Consider the following 16,552-nt stretch of genomic DNA (forward strand, 5'->3'; position numbering starts at 1 on the left):
AAAGCTGTTCGACCCAAGATGAGGGATTGCGAAAGGCTAGACTGCGGAGCATGCGGGCAACAATCTGATTGGCTCGCTCGGCCTGGCCGTTAGTCTGTGGGTGAAAACCCGAGGAAAGGCTAGCAGTGGCCCCTATGAGACGGCAAAATTCTCTCCAGAACTGCGAGGCGAATTGCGGACCCCTATCGGACACGACGTCGGTGGGCAACCCGTGATACTTAAACACATTATCAATCATAATCTGGGCCGTTTCCTTCGCAGAGGGCAGTTTGATAAGAGGAATGAAGTGCGCCGATTTTGAGAAGCGGTCGACTACCGTCAGGATGACAGTCTTGCCGGCTGAGGGCGGAAGACCGGTGATAAAGTCGAGAGCTATATGGGACCACGGGCGAGAGGGAACAGGTAGCGGTCGGAGAAGACCAGCAGGCGGAGAGTTGCCTGCTTTGGTTTGGGCACAGACAGAGCAGGCAGCGATAAAGCGGCGCGCATCACGTTCTAAAGAGGGCCACCAGAAACGCTGGCGGATAAATGCGACAGTGCCTCGAGCACCGGGATGAACCGCTAGTCTAGAAGAATGGGCCCATTGAAGAACCGCTAATCGTGTGGGAATTGGGACAAAGAGGCTGCCCCTAGGGCAGTTACGGGGAGTAGCGACGTGAGAGAGAGCGCGTTTAACCTGTCTCTCGATCCCCCAGACCGTAGCCCCCACCACCCGACCGGAAGGGATAATTTCCTCTCGGGGGGTGCGGCCGATCGAGGGATCGAAGAGTCGAGACAACGCATCTGGTTTACCGTTCTTAGAGCCCGGACGGTATGAAATGACAAAATCAAAACGCGTAAAGAAAAGGGCCCAGCGAGCCTGACGCGAGTTCAATCTCTTGGCGGAGCGAATGTATTCTAAATTGCGATGATCCGTCAAAACAATAAAAGGAACAGAGGATCCCTCTAACCACTGCCGCCACTCCCCCAATGCCAGGCGGATGGCGAGGAGCTCTCGATTCCCGACATCATAATTACGTTCAGCGGGGGAAAGGCGGTGGGAGAAGTACGCGCAAGGGTGTATCTTATTATCCGACGCTGACCGCTGGGAAAGAACGGCTCCCACCCCCACCTCGGAGGCATCGACCTCAACGATAAACTGTCTTGAGCTATCTGGGGTGCGGAGGATGGGTGCGGACGTAAAAAGGGTCTTTAGCCGGTCAAACGCCTCCTGCGCAGAACCGGACCAACTGAAACGAGACTTAACCGAAGTGAGGGCAGTGAGTGGCGCGGCCACCTGACTGAAGTTGCGTATAAAGCGGCGATAAAAATTAGCAAAACCGAGAAAGCGCTGTAGCGAGACACGAGACTCAGGGACGGGCCAATCGAGCACGGCCTGGACCTTGGTAGGGTCCATTTTGATCCCCTCTGCCGAGATAACGGAGCCTAAAAACGTTATAGACGAAGCATGAAAGGAGCACTTCTCGGCCTTAACAAAGAGTCGATTCTCAAGCAAACGTTGGAGAACGCGGCGAACGTGCTGCACATGAACCTGGAGAGAGGGCGAAAAAATCAAAATGTCATCGAGATAGACAAAAACGAATAAATTGAGCATATCCCGAAGGACGTCATTGATCAGAGCCTGAAAGACAGCGGGGGCGTTAACCAATCCGAAGGGGAGGACCCTATACTCGAAGTGGCCGAGGGGCGTGTTAAAGGCGGTCTTCCACTCGTCCCCCTCCCGAATGCGTACGAGATGGTAGGCGTTACGTAGGTCGAGCTTGGTAAAGACTTTTGCCCCCTGCAGGATATCGAAGGCTGAGGACATCAGTGGCAAGGGGTAACGATTTTTAATCGTGATGTCGTTCAGCCCCCGATAATCAATGCATGGGCGTAAAGAACCGTCTTTCTTCTTAACAAAAAAGAATCCGGCGCCGGCAGGCGACGAGGACGGAACGATTGTGCCGGCGCTGAGAGACTCAGATAAATAATTCTCTAAAGCCTCCCGTTCGGGAGCAGAAAGAGAATAGAGCCTACCCCGAGGGGGCGTGGTCCCCGGGCGGAGATCAATAGCGCAGTCATACGGACGGTGGGGCGGAAGAGACATGGCTCGAGAACGGCTGAAAACCCCTCGCAAATCGTGATACTCCTCCGGAACCCCAGTCAGATCTCCCGTCTCCTCCTGCAACACAGAAACAGAAGACACGGGGGGAACAGCCGAGGCTAAACACTTAACATGACACGACAACTTCCAAGACAAAACAGACCCCCTAGCCCAGTCAATGTGTGGATTGTGAAGTTCTAACCAAGGGTGCCCCAGTACTAAAGGGGTAAAAGGAGACTGAAAAATAAAAAAGGAAACTGTCTCTTTGTGGTTGCCAGAAATGGTTAGAGTTAATGGGATAGTCTGCTTCTGTACCCTAGGTAGGGCGCTGCCATCAAGGGCAAATAAAGAGGTGGAGTCTCTTAGCGGTGTGAGCGGAATACCTTGTTGGAGCGCCCACTTCTCATCCAAAAAGTTTCCCTCGGCCCCAGAGTCGATCAAGGCCGCACAGGAGGCTGACGACCCCGCCCACTGGAGATGCGCTGGAAGTATCGTGCAGGAAGTGGAAGGGATGGTCTTAGTGGTAGCGCTCGCCAGTAACCCTCCTCCTACTGGCGAGCGTTGGCTTTTACAGGACACGAAAACACAAAGTGAGAGGCACTAGCACAGTACATGCAGAGGCGGTTAGAGATCCTCCTCTGACGCTCCTTAGGCGAAATACGCAGGCCACCCAGCTGCATGGGTTCCGGTTCTGAGTGGAAGGGGCTGACTCGAGGCGGCGAGAAGAGACTCTCCTCAAGGCGATGAGCACGACGGCGCTGATCAAACCGTCTCTCCACCCGGATGGCCAGGTCGATAAGGTCGTCGAGCCGGGCGGGGATCTCACGGACGAGGACCTCGTCCCGCACCTCAGGAGACAAGCCCTCCAGGAAGCGAGCAGTCAGTGCGGGTTGGTTCCACCCACAGGTGGTAGCGAGGGTCCGGAACTCAACGGAGAAATCCGGCACGGATCGTCTTCCCTGCCGGAGTGTGGAAAGCCGACGGGACGCCTCCTCTCCGTAGGCGGAACGGTCGAAGACCCGGATCATCTCCTCCTTGAAGCGCTCAAAGGTTGAGGTGCACTCTGCCTCCGTCTCCCAGTTGGCCGTTCCCCATTCGCGAGCCCGCCCGTGGAGGAGTGAAAGAACGAAAGCCACCTTGGCCCTCTCCTTAGCATAAGTAGCGGGCTGGAGTGAGAATACCACCTCACACTGGGTAAGGAAAGCGCGGCACTGAGTTGGCTCACCCGAATAGACCGGAGGATTGTTTATCTGAGGCTCCGTCTGACCAGGAGGAGAATAAGAGGCGGAAGGCTGGAGGCGGAGGTTGTGGACCTGGCTGGAAAGCTCGGACATTTGGGCGGCCAAAGAACCGACGGCGTGTCGGGTAGCGGAGATGTCCTCCTCATGCCTCCCGAGGAGGACGCCCTGGTGCTCGACGGCGGTCTGGAACGGGCTGCCACTCGCTGAGTCCATCATATGGTCAGATTGTTCTGTGATGGGTATTGAAGAGAGAGGACTCAAATGCGAGGGCAAAATGACAGTCTTTAATCCAACAAAGGAAAGCCACAGGAAAATCCAACTAAGGAGTACAAAGATGAAAACTAAGGAAGACCCGAAGGCTGGGTTAAACTAACACAGGAAACCTCCGTGGCCGGAACAACCAGAAGGCTGGCGAGATGGAGGCTTTGACTGGGCTCAGGGGAGAGCCGGGGATCGGAGCTCGCAGTGCGGAGCGGTCGCGGCGAAGAACAGCAGGTAAGGTTCTGTGGGGTATAATGGGTGAGCACAGAGATGTACAGGTAACGATAGTAGACAACTAACTTCACCCCGACTAGACAGGACAGGACGAGACCAACAGCTAACACGGACGCCAAAGGCAACGGCTTCATACGGAAGTAACAATCTGACAATGAGACACGGGAACGAGAGGGTAGAAGTAGCCCAAATAACAAGGCAAGATGAGAACCAGGTGGAGGGGGAATTATCTTAATGAGAAGTGAAGACAGCTGTGACACAGAAGCGAAGAGCGAGGGAGACAGGAGGGGAAAAACCAGCAGGGGGAGACAGAGGGAGAAGAAGAGAGAGATAGAGACAGGATCATGACAAGACCATGACAAGCACAGATAAAAAATAAATAAAAATGTAATACAAAATGTTTCATTTGAGGTTATGTTACATAAATATGCAGAGATGATTTTTAATGGTTGCACTGTATTATCATGTTAATCAGAACATACACAGCTTACTGCTGGTTATTCTGACATTGAATGTGATGATAAAACAATCATATAAGGTCATAATTATATTAAAGCAGGAACAGATATGATGTTTACATCTAAACTGACTTTCTACACAATGGGTGATACAACTTACCAAATGCTGCATTCATCAAAACAATAATAGAAGCATGTTACCTTTTGACCCAATGATTGTGAAAGAGGCTCGTAGTAATTACGAAATGTAACTAAATAATTACTTAGGGATGCACAAGTATTTATATTTTATAAGTTTTTGTAAAAAGAAATATCAAATACAACACTAAAAGCTAAAATCAAGCATTTTAAAAGGCTGCAAGTGAAATTAGGCACAACAAATTTTACAATATGAAAATATCTTTTCATTTTAAGATTGGCTAAAAAATAGCCTTTAACAATGTTATTATTTTTCAATATTATTTTATAATATTATTTTACTATATTACTTATATGTTAACATAATTTGTTATATTATTTTACTTACAGTAAGTAATATTTTAATTATTAGTATCAAATGTTTTTACTTTTACTTTAAGTGAGCATCAGATAAAAGCAAAGATATTAACGGACTGATACTGACAAAAAAAAACTCAAATATTGATATACTTTATGATACCAATATACAGTGTAATCTACTAATATACTTTTAATCTAAGTGCATCTTAGAACAAGCTTGTGGAACTAATGGACATGTAATTAGTTTATGTGGACAGGGCTTGTATGTTATTGCATATAGTCGCTTGCTAAAGATAGAAGCAAAAACCTGCTTAGCCTAAAGGCAGCAAGTGTTGTTGCGCTCTTATGCTTCTAACCAAACACACCTATGCTAAAATGATCCATTTTATCAAATGTGTCTGCCTGTGTGCTCATGCGTTTGTATGTGCATGTGAGTGAGATGAAAGGAACAGTGTTTGATCTTCATATGAGCTTATGACCCCTTACAAACAGGCGATGGGCAAAACAGTGAGTTGTGATCAAATATGGACACCAGTTCAATTCTGAAATGCTGACAGCAACAATTATAATGCTAATTATAAATTGCAACTAACGATATACTCATGCATAGGATGGTAAAATAAATAGGCTTCCCATAAAAAAAACACTTCCATATATTTAGTTGTTGACATCCAAGGTCATGTGTCCAAACAATACAGTCACAAATATATATATGTATGTGTATATATATATATATATATATATATATATATATATATATATATATATATATATATATATATGTCCCTTGTTAGAAGCTAGTCAAATCAGGCAAAATTACACTACTGAAAAATTACTAAAAAAATTCTGTCATTAATTACTCACCCTCATGTCATTCAAAACCCGGTAAGACCTTCATTCATCTTCAGAACACAAATTAAGATATTTTTGATGAAGTCCGAGAGCTCTCTGGCCCTCCATAGACAGCGAGGGTACCACAATCAAGGCACAGAGACATTGATAAAATAGTCCATGTGACATCAGAGGTTCAACCATAATTTTATGAAACTATGAGAATACTTTTTGTGCACAAAGAAAACAAAAATAATGACCTTATTCAACAATTTCTGTGCCTTGTTTGTGGTACCCTTGCTGTCTATGCAAGGATCAGAAAGCTCTCAGATTTCATTAAAAATATCTTAATTTGTGTTCTGAAAATGAGCAAAGGTTTCACAGGTTTGGTAAGACATGATGATGAATTATTAATGACAGAAATGTCATTTTTGGTTGTACTATCCCTTTAAAACTTAAACTCTGATGGCACCAATTCACTGCAGAGGATCCATAGGTGAGCAAATATGTAGGCTACTGCTAAAATTCTCCAAATCTATTCCGATAAAAAAAATAAAAAAAAAACACTCATGAAGACTTGAATGGACTACAGACGCACTTGTAGATTGTTGGGCCTTTTTGCTTACAGAAATATTTTTCATAGTGTAATGGTTCGCAAAAACATGAGCAAAACCAGTTGATCACCAAATCCAATTAATGGGTCACCTTAAAACAGGTGTTGAACACAAACTTCAGTCTATATCAACTACTTTTTCTGTTTTGCTCAATAATTTGTCCTATATGTCCAACGATAATCCACCGTTTTTAAGATGATCCGATGATCCACCTAAACACATCCAAATGATTCTTTAAAAGGGGAATCTTATAAATAAAAGAGCCACAAACAGACTCTCCCTGTGGGACAAGTCAATCAATATAAAAATGTTACCTATTTGTGAGAATAAATGGCGAACCGCTTTTAAGAAATAAACTGCACTTCTTAAATTGATTTTTAAATGTAATGCGTTTTGACTTTTAAACCTACACGTAAACATTTAACTAAATATGTAATAGGCTACACATAAATGTCACCCTTCACAGTCCTGACATCCATTTAGTTTAGAATTTCCGAAAGCAATGCTGAGGACTGACGAGAGTTTATCCTGTGCAGTCGAGGCAAACTATACCAACACATGCCGCAACCGTTCCCCTGTCAAGAAAGACTTCATAATCTTCTTTAAATGCAACACATTTTTAAAGTCATTACCGTTCTGAGCGAAGCTCGAATGCAGCAGCATGACTCCGAATAATATCACCAGCGCATTTCCCGCGTAAGGCATTTTCTGGGTGATCTCACTACCTGGATATGTGTGGAGGGATGCGGAGGAGAGGAGGGCTGTCGAGGAGGATGTGAGTGGGAGGGAGCTGCATCAGTGACGTTTTGCTCAGTTAGTAAGACATTTACTGAATTTATGCTACCAACTGAGCTTTATTGTAAAGCTAAAGTTTCTGACTGTAGGTCTGTATGTTATTAAATCACATAATGTAGCCTAAATACAGTAAATAGCTATATCAATATCTGAGTTATTAATATATTTCATTGTAAAATGTGTTGTGAATAACACAAGTGGTATAAAATGGAAGGAAACATGGTTACTTATAGTTCAGAATTGGCCACAGAAAACATGCCACGTAATGCAGTAGCCTAAATATAATTTTAATATGTGAAAAACAAAAAACATGAAAAATGTATCAGAAAACAGGAGACTAGGAGTAGCATCTTGTCCATTTTATGCAATAAACGTTTAATTTCAACAAGAGTTTGTAGAAAATCTACTTGTTTTATTTTTATGTAATATATTTTATAGTTGGTCACTTTTAAACTGTATTAGTATTTACGTTTGAATGCAGTACATTTTAATTCACAGTATAAAGTAGTTTGTGAATGTGAGATGAATATAGTCTAATAACATAGATTGACATGAACTGTATTTTACAGACAACAGTGTTGACACAATGAATAGGGTGGTGCATCTAATGCATGGGAGGACATTTTTGAATGTTAGATGAAGTTTAAAAATGTAAAAAAAAAAAAATGTTCAAAACAATTTCTTATAACATTAAGTTTATTCATTCATTCATTTAACCAACACATAATGTGCCAACACCCTTCCCTGCCAAAACAAACACTTTAATCTGTAGTTCTCAGGATGACAGTCTACTGCCTTCTACTGGACAGTAGTGTTATAGAAAAAAAGTATATTCGTTGTAAAGGACCTTGAAAAGGTGAAAAAATATATTTAATCATAATTTTTTTATGTTTATCATGCATTTTTTTGGAGCAATTATAACATTAAATTTTAATTTATTTATATTGATCGATTTTGGAGAAAGTATTTTGTTAACAAAACATGGCATGGCATGAAAAAATGGTTTGCACTTGTGCCCTACTGAGTGGGCAAATATTGCACTTCATGTCATGTGCAAGCTGTTCACACTGGCTTTGACCGGAATAGATGCTTACTTTGACATCTCTGTATACATAAAAATCACATTTATGTATGGATGCATGAAAACTTTTTCCTAAAAATGACACAGGCCATTCAGGCGATGGTGAACACATGTTGGAAACATCTTCTTTTAGAAATGCCAATACCAAGGAAGTTTTAACTTCCACATTCTGTAGTATAGGGCTGAATCTGTCTGGTACATTCTTCCCTTTTTCAAAATACATTTATTTAAACTCTTTAACTGCAGTGGTACATGTGTGTGATAATAATATAACATCTAGTCGAAATTGGTCAATGAACAATAAAAAGAACAAAATAGAAGTTCATTGAGGCTGATGGAGCTTGTGATGTCTGATGATGCCTCTGGTATTCTTCCAGCATATTTTTCCTGTTGCTAATTAAAATAGCAGTGTATCATTTGCATATCCTTTGCACTCTTGAAATATGAAAACATGTCCTCCCGACAAGGTTGAGCAAAAGGAAGCCTGGTCATCACCCAAAACATTGTTTGACAAAATAACATTTAATATATAATATTAACAGATAAATATTGTTTATTTGAATACAGTGCTAACAAGGTAGCAGTGTATTTTCATTAGGCATTCTTCTTAATGTTCTGTATGCGTAATACAATCTGTACAGACATGAACTTTGTTTTTTAGATAAATACAGCCGTCCTTACGCTTGTAGATAAGTACATTAAAAATAGCCTTTAATATATATTTTTTGTCCTTATAAAAATTATGCTAAGAAGATAAGTTGAAAAAGTAGAAAAATTTGCTGTGTTACAAACAGTATACTTTACACCGGAAGATGTAAATCAAGTGCAACAATTAGAAGTTTAATAAAGAAGTTTATTTCACTCTTTTTCCACTCATATTGTGCACATAATTTTTTTTTTGAAAAATTAAAATGTGCACAAATAAGAACAAATAAAAATAAAAATTTTCAGGTTTTTATATGTTGCATGCGTTATTTTTAAACTTGAAATAAATTCCTGGGATCACTCAGCTTTAATTTTCTTCTTAAATACTATTTTTGAGCACATACATTTTATGATCTTATAAATCATGAAACAAATCAAAATAACTATCACCAGCAGAGTCAAAATAACATCTACAGAGTGGTACTCGATCCAGGACATTCTGAAAGACTGTGTTCGTAAATGAGGAGCTCCTCTGTTCCTCATGACAAACTCAATCCAGAAGACGGCACGATCAAGAGGTTTCATTGGCTGGTCGTGGTGCAGCTTGGACAGTCTCTGAATGTTCTCCTTGTAAGATGGGTTATACAGCACTTCCTCCAGTGCCTGTAGAAACATCGTCCTGTTCAATTCTGCAATATCCACAAGTTTAGCTGTGCCTCTAAATTTCATCCTAGACAGATTGTCAGGTTGATCAGTCATTATAGGTAAACCCAAAATGGGCACCCCATGATAGATGGCCTCTTGGATGCTATTTGTGCCTCCGTGTGTTATAAACACTTTAGTCTGAGGATGTCCAAGCAGGTCATTCTGAGGTAACCAGTCAACAAGTAATGTATTATCACCTATATTGACAGGTCGAGGTCCGGTGTGTCTCCAAATGATTTTTTGGGGCAATCTGGCAAAAGCGGCAGCAATTTCCTCTGTGATGTCTTGTGGAAGATGGCTAAAAATAGTCCCTAGGGACATGACAATGAGTCCATGATCTCCTGAGCTCTGCACAAACTCCTCAAGATCATCTGGAAGCGGCTTGGCAGGTTTACACTGGAAGCCCCCCATATAGATGATATTAGGCATTGTGGGTCGTGGAAACTCAAAGGTAAAGTCAGTTCTCATGAGCCAGATGTCTGCATCCTGAAGGACGTTTTTGTAATTAATTTCTGATCCAAAGTATTTCTTGCAGAAAGACTGGTAGTGTGAGGAGATATATCTGGTTTTGTAATAAACTAAAACTATGTATCCCATTATGTTCTGTACACGTTGAGCAAACGTCATCTTATCTGTCAGCTCTAGTACTGGTAAAGGAACATACGATAGTGGTGAAGGAGCTATTTCGTAATGTGCCTCTCCATGCATCGTCCAACGGACATTTAGCACAAGAGGGAGACCAAGACGGAGCGCAAGAAAACATCCACCTCCAAAAGCCGGATCTGTCAGAAACAGGTCATATTTTGCTGTCTGGAGTGAAGCCATTAAGTCTTTATTTTCAAAGATTTTCCCCATTAAGTCAAGTTGATTGCGATGCAACTCTTCAAAAAATGTTCCAACCTCTGCGGCCAGAGAGAGGTAGCTCCAAAAGGACAGTTTCTCTCTTCTGCTGACCAGGATATGTTTCGAAAATGCATCAAACTGCTCCTTTTCAATTCCACCGCTATTATAAACAGTGATGGAGGTATAGAAAGGAGATTCCTCCTTGATATACCAGCTGTTAGAGGCTCTAAGCACGGTCACGTTGTGACCTCTTGTATGTAATTCCTCAATCAGGACCTTCATGTTCACCCAGTGGCTTCCATCCAATGGATACACCAAAACTTTCCCTCCAAACACTTGACATAATATGCTCAAGAATGCTAACAATGCGGCAGGAAAGTAATGCATCTTTTTTAACCTTCGATGAAAGGAAGTTGATTACAATACATTATAATTCAGATTCACAAACCACATTAACACTTAATAACTGTTTACATAAAATGAGGGCAGTCTGCTTTACTCACCATACAAAGTTTATAAGCTTGTGATGAAAATCGAAGTATGCGGCAGACAATGTTTGGAACGGCGTTATTTTTTTCCAGTAACGGGGTAATCTAACTAATTACTTTTCCCGTCGTTACAACGCCGTTAACATTAGTGGACGTTGAATGCGGTGCGTTACTGAGCATTGACTATTTAATCCGAACGCACCCCTGGCTCACACAGCGAGTGAGTAGGTGGGTTTATAACGAGATAAGCGATTATGATTGGCTAAGGCAGAGTCATGTGTTTCATGGTAGCCAATCAGAGCCAGTGTTTTTACGCCACCGGCGCCAAACACGCACACGAACGCGCGCGCAAGCACGCAACAGCAGCGTCAGCAGAGATGGCGATTCAGCACAGGCAGAGTCATGTGTTTCATGGTAGCCAATCAGAGCCAGTGTTTTTACGCCACCGGCGCCAAACACACACACGAACGCGCGCGCAAGCACGCAACAGCAGCGTCAGCAGAGATGGCGATTCAGCACAGCATCAATCCGATGAAAAGTTGGCATTTTCAAGGTGGAGATATAAGCACTACTTTAAATTCATTGTGGTCAAAGGCAAGAGCGTGCATGTAATGTGTTACACGCATCTACAAAGCTAGTGGCCAAAACACTTTTCTTACAAAGATAATACTTGAAGTGCAGCACAAAACTCTTGCTGTCTGTTGACGTGTAATAAATATCGAAAGTTATGTACGAACACCTGTCTGTTCTACTCATTTTAACTGACTTGTGGAAACTGCTAAAAAAACGAGTTACTTTTATTATAGAGTAATTCAGTTACTAACTCAGTTACTTTTTGGAACAAGTAGTGAGTAACTATAACTAATTACTTTTTTAAAGTAATGTTCCCAACAGTGGCGGCCGACTAGGTAAAACACTGACAGCATTGAAATAGTGTGAAACAAGCCCAGCCCTGCTAAAATGTGCAAAACACTAGGATTGTACAAGTGGAAAAGTTAATACCAATGATACTTCCTCTATGCGCACAAAACTTGTCCAAGCTTGTACATGCTGTAGTTCTTGAGAAGTGCATAGATTTAATAGCACACCTTATGTCCTCTAGACAGCCAAATAAAAAAGCCTAGTAAACCACTACGTCCCCCTGCCCCCAAATATTAGTCTAGCTACTTCCAAGAAGACAACGGTGTCGCTGAAAAGCTAGAGATTAAATAAGAGTCATGTGATAAATTTCAAGAATGTTAGGAACATTTTGTGAACAACATTTTTATTGTGTGTGTGTGTGTTTATATATGTATATATGATTTATCTTTTTTGAAATGTAATTTATTTACGTGCTGTATTTCTTTTCAACGCTAGATGGCGACTAGGCAGTAGCACAGGCCTACATTCTAATTTGAGTCCAGTCTGATATTACAGACGGTTCCTTATTTATTCATTTAAACATTGTACATTAATGATTAAAAAAAGAAGGGGAAAAAGACAATTAATTTATTTTCAAATATCAAATTTGCCTGCCCTTGCTTGACCGATCACGTGCTTCACTGCATCGCAGGACAAAGGCTGACTGGAGGAAGAGCGCAAAATTTCTGAGGTGAGGTAACGTTAGCCTACATTCATTGCACGACAAAATTAGTTTTTAAATGTGTTACGTTGTGAATAACTACGGAAGCGTATTGCATTCACTTGAGAAAAAAAATCTACTCTGTTTTTCTGAATTAACAAGTTAATTATCCCAGAATTACGAGATCATTTTTCATGGAAAAAAGTTTTTGCTCTGTTTTTCTGAATTAACGAGTTAATTATCTCAAAATTACGAGATAATTTTTTATGAAAAAAAAAGTTTTTGCTCTGTTTGTCTGAATTAACGAGTTAATTATCTCAGAATTATGAGATACATTTTTCATTAAAAAATATATTTTGATCCGTTTTTCTGAATTAATGAGATCCCTTAAAAACCTGCCAGGGGCTCTATTTTAGCTGGATTGCATGGAAGTAAACATGTCCTGCCTTTCAGGTTTAATCAGGTGTCCTGACATTTTATCCTACCCTGTCAGATTTTCCTACCCGGGTTTACTGCGCACGCGCACATCAATATCGCGTCCTTTGTCTCATGCTAAACAACGATATTTAATGTATCTGCATTACTGTAAGGGTAGGTTTAGGGCTGGGGTAGTTGTAGACGTTAATAAAAACGCAATCTAATTGGTAGAAAATAATATTTATTGTTGGTTTCCTGTAACTGTATCCCTTTTAGCTACAACCGCGAATATAACACATAATTACTGTATTTGCAGTACTGTAAGGGTATGATTAGGGTTGTGGTAGGTGTAGACGTTAATAAGCCATAACTTTACAGTAGAATTTTCGTTGTGGAATTGTACTACCCACTGTTTTGGTGGGAGGTAGGAAAATCTGACAGCGTAGGACAAATCGACAGAACACCGGTTTTATTTTACTTTGGGTTTGAGACATTGGGAGATACTGCTGTCTTTAAGCAATATAAATGGTATTGTTATTAGTGCGTCAACTTTGTGCAGGCACCTCAAGACTTTGCGCCTGTTCAGACGAAAATAACATTCTGATCTGCTTGACATTGCTGTGTTTCTCCAGGACCAGTTGAACCAATATGGTATGCTTCACGGACATAAGATGATGCATCTGAAATGCATTCAGGCTGGCTACGTGGTGACACGAGACAATCAGGCAATTGTTGAAAATACTGGATCCCCATGGAGTGCAACTGAGGCGCCGGAAACGTCTTCGGCGATGTTTATATCATAATCCAGGCCCAAACTTTTTATGGCATGTTGATTCATATGATAAACTCAAACCTATGGGATCTGCATCAATGGTGCAATTGACGGGTTTTCACGAATGATGATATGGCTACATGCATACTCTACAAGTAGTGATCCCAAGGTCATCGCTGGATACTTTATTGATGCGGTGTCATCAAGGAATGGGACAGCCACCCGAATTCACTCAGACTTAGGGACAGAGAATTGTTACATGGAACAGATGCAGATGTTCTTGAGACATGATCATATGGACTATTCAAGAAATTGTTATTTGTATGGCTCAAGCAATCATAACCAACGGATAGAGCATTGGTGGGGATTTTTGAGGAAGCAGCATGCACAGTTCTGGATCAACCTATTTCAAGATCTAAAAGATTCAGACGACTTCTCCGGTGACTTCCTAGACAAAAGTCTAATACAGTTCACATGTCTTGAAATGATAGAGGTAAGAAATGTGCTTTAGACATGTAAATTGTAATATGCTAGTCAGCTATAGATTTTGTCAATACGCCAAAATGTTTTGGAGCATAATTATCTAATTTCATAGGTCTAACAACTGTTCCATAACAGAAGCAAATGGGCGATAAACATTAGTTAATTAGATTATTAAATTAATTTGTAGATTACAAATAGTATGTAGATTTTTCCTACATATAGTTGACTTTTAAAGAGATAAGTGGATCTCAGTATAAGTAGTTAGAATTAGCAGCAGCCTACATCTACAACAATAAAGTGCAACACAAATATTAATGCCGCTGTAATATTAATCCTGTTATATGGATGTTGCACAAACTGCTAATATCAACTTAAAAGCATCATAATAGTAAAACACTGACAAGGAAAATTCACCGTTCTATGAGTAGCCCACTTTTGTTCATATCATTCTGGTACTTTTATGTACATTTTGGTGAAAGAAAATTGTTTCTCTGCATTAGTGGGACACATATAACCCTGGTCATATAACACAGATCTTAACATACAGAGATTTATTGTTTTCAAATATAGAATTTAATATGCATGAAACATATTATTATTTATTTTGCCTGCAGGTGGTATTGTGGACTAATTTTCTTACTTTCCCACTCTTTTCCTTTATATTTAGAGAGAACTGCAGGATGTTGTTCACCTCTGGAACACTCACAGAATTCGCCCATCCAGAAATGCTGTGTCTCCAGGTGGACGTCCATTGATGATGTACACCCTACCCCAACTTTTTGGTGGTAGGGAGTACCTTAAAGAGGCTTCCCAACAGAAGATACAGGCTTGTAGGGAGGAATGTTAGGAGAGAGGACCATACCCTTGTGATAATACAGTGTTTGACATTTGTTGCCTTGCCATCCCCCAACCTCTCCAGAGGAAGCCCTTGATCTTTACATGTTCTTACGTGCTTACATACGTACCCAAATTTAAAAAGTTGTTCTACTGGATCAAATGACTGAATGTGAGCACCTTCTCATAGCCAAAAAAAAAAACCAGAATTCCAGTTTGGACGGAAAAGGTTATATACCATGGCATTCACTGTAAATGTTTGACAGAAGTACTATGTTTAAGCAATCAATAATAAACTCTTTTATAATTGACATCTCCAAACTGAGCTCCATACCATCTCTTTTTTATTCATCATTATGTAAAAAGTACATATCAACCACAGAACTGGGAACAATCCTGTACCTGCAAATGAAAAGTATCACATGTTGCCACTTTCAAAAATGGCACATTTGTCCTTATGGTGGAACTATTTCGTATCACCAGATGTGGGCTGACACACTTTGGGCTCATAGTAAACAGGGCAACCTATGATGTTTGGATCGCCTTTAAATCAAACATATGATTGTATCTTGTAATCATGTGTCTCTGGGCTGCACATAAAGCACTTTTTTTTACGCAATTATTTGGCATCATATAAATAAACCAGTGCAGTGCAACATTTTTCCCCCTGTTTGATTTACTGTGCATGCAGGAAATAGGCCTATTTGGTAAATTTGGTAATGTAGAGATGACTGTTTAAATATGTTGTCTAAAGAGTGCTGGTGAATGCAGGAGCTGCAGTGCAGTTGTCAAAACTCAGTAATTCTACTGTGTGTGACAAGATCCATGTGTGTTATCTGCAGTAAAGACTTGATTTGTTTGAAAGCATCTGTACAAAACAAGAGAGAAACCTGTGCTTTTTATTTGTAAAAAGCAGAACACCTTCTAATGTACAGTGCTGTATGTTAGAACAGATTGCCAAACACTGCCAATAATAAGATTTAACATAAGATGACATTACCTCAGGGTCCAAGTTAATTATAATTTCTCAATGAAAATGCAACTTTACAAGAAAATGTCTTTTAAATTGTCCCAAAAAGTATGCTCCTAAACTGCTAACAGAAATGATGGCTTACATAAAAGTACATTTAAAATATTGGAACATGTATCTAAATCACTTAAAAATGAAAATGTATCCACATGAATTTATAACATACATTGTGTAAAATGCTTATAATTGTTTTTTGGTTAAGTGGACCTTAAAAGTATATTAACAAAATGTTCAGCCACTCATTATGTTTCTACAGACACTTTAAGTCTGGTAATAACAGCAACTGCATATGAAACGTTGCAAAACATGTTGCCATTGTCAAAATGGCAAAATTTTCCTTACGGTGGAACTATTCAGCATGACCAAATGTGATTTCACACACTTTGGGCCCACTGCAAACAGGGCAACCTAAATGGCATTTGAATGGTCCTGTATCATTATCAATATTATTGTTTCTTGTTACAATGTGTAAATGTTTCTATGGGCTGGATATATTCAGAGTTCTTCAGCCAGTAAACATGTTTCCACAGTAAGTTTGGTAATTAAATTCTGGATAAAACTGAAGAAAAACATAAAATAAAATAAAAATCACCCTGCGCTCATAATGCACCACCTACTGTAGGCCTGGCACTGTTGTTGTTATCGGAGGCTCAGGCTGATTTGCAACAGCAACTGTGG

General features: G+C 40.7%; 1 protein-coding gene and 1 pseudogene across 3 annotated transcripts in view; both read right to left on the reverse strand.

Moving 5' to 3' along the window:
- Positions 1-16,552, reverse strand: part of nptna (neuroplastin a) — a 36,512-nt gene that overhangs the window by 17,595 nt on the left and 2,365 nt on the right. For 2 of the 3 annotated variants that reach the window (XM_026202885.1, XM_026202883.1), the window contains exon 1: positions 6,853-7,254. The exons of the other annotated variant lie outside the window; for it this stretch is intronic. In XM_026202885.1, the coding sequence (XP_026058670.1) occupies positions 6,853-6,925 (73 nt within the window). In that variant the 5' untranslated portion in view covers positions 6,926-7,254. Of the gene's footprint in view, positions 1-6,852; positions 7,255-16,552 lie in introns of those variants that run through there. 3 annotated transcript variants of the gene reach the window in all.
- Positions 8,929-10,998, reverse strand: LOC113043469 (UDP-glucuronosyltransferase 2A1 pseudogene; annotated as a pseudogene).

This window comes from Carassius auratus, chromosome 25 (genome assembly GCF_003368295.1).
Source record: "Carassius auratus strain Wakin chromosome 25, ASM336829v1, whole genome shotgun sequence".
Lineage (NCBI taxonomy): Eukaryota > Metazoa > Chordata > Actinopteri > Cypriniformes > Cyprinidae > Carassius > Carassius auratus.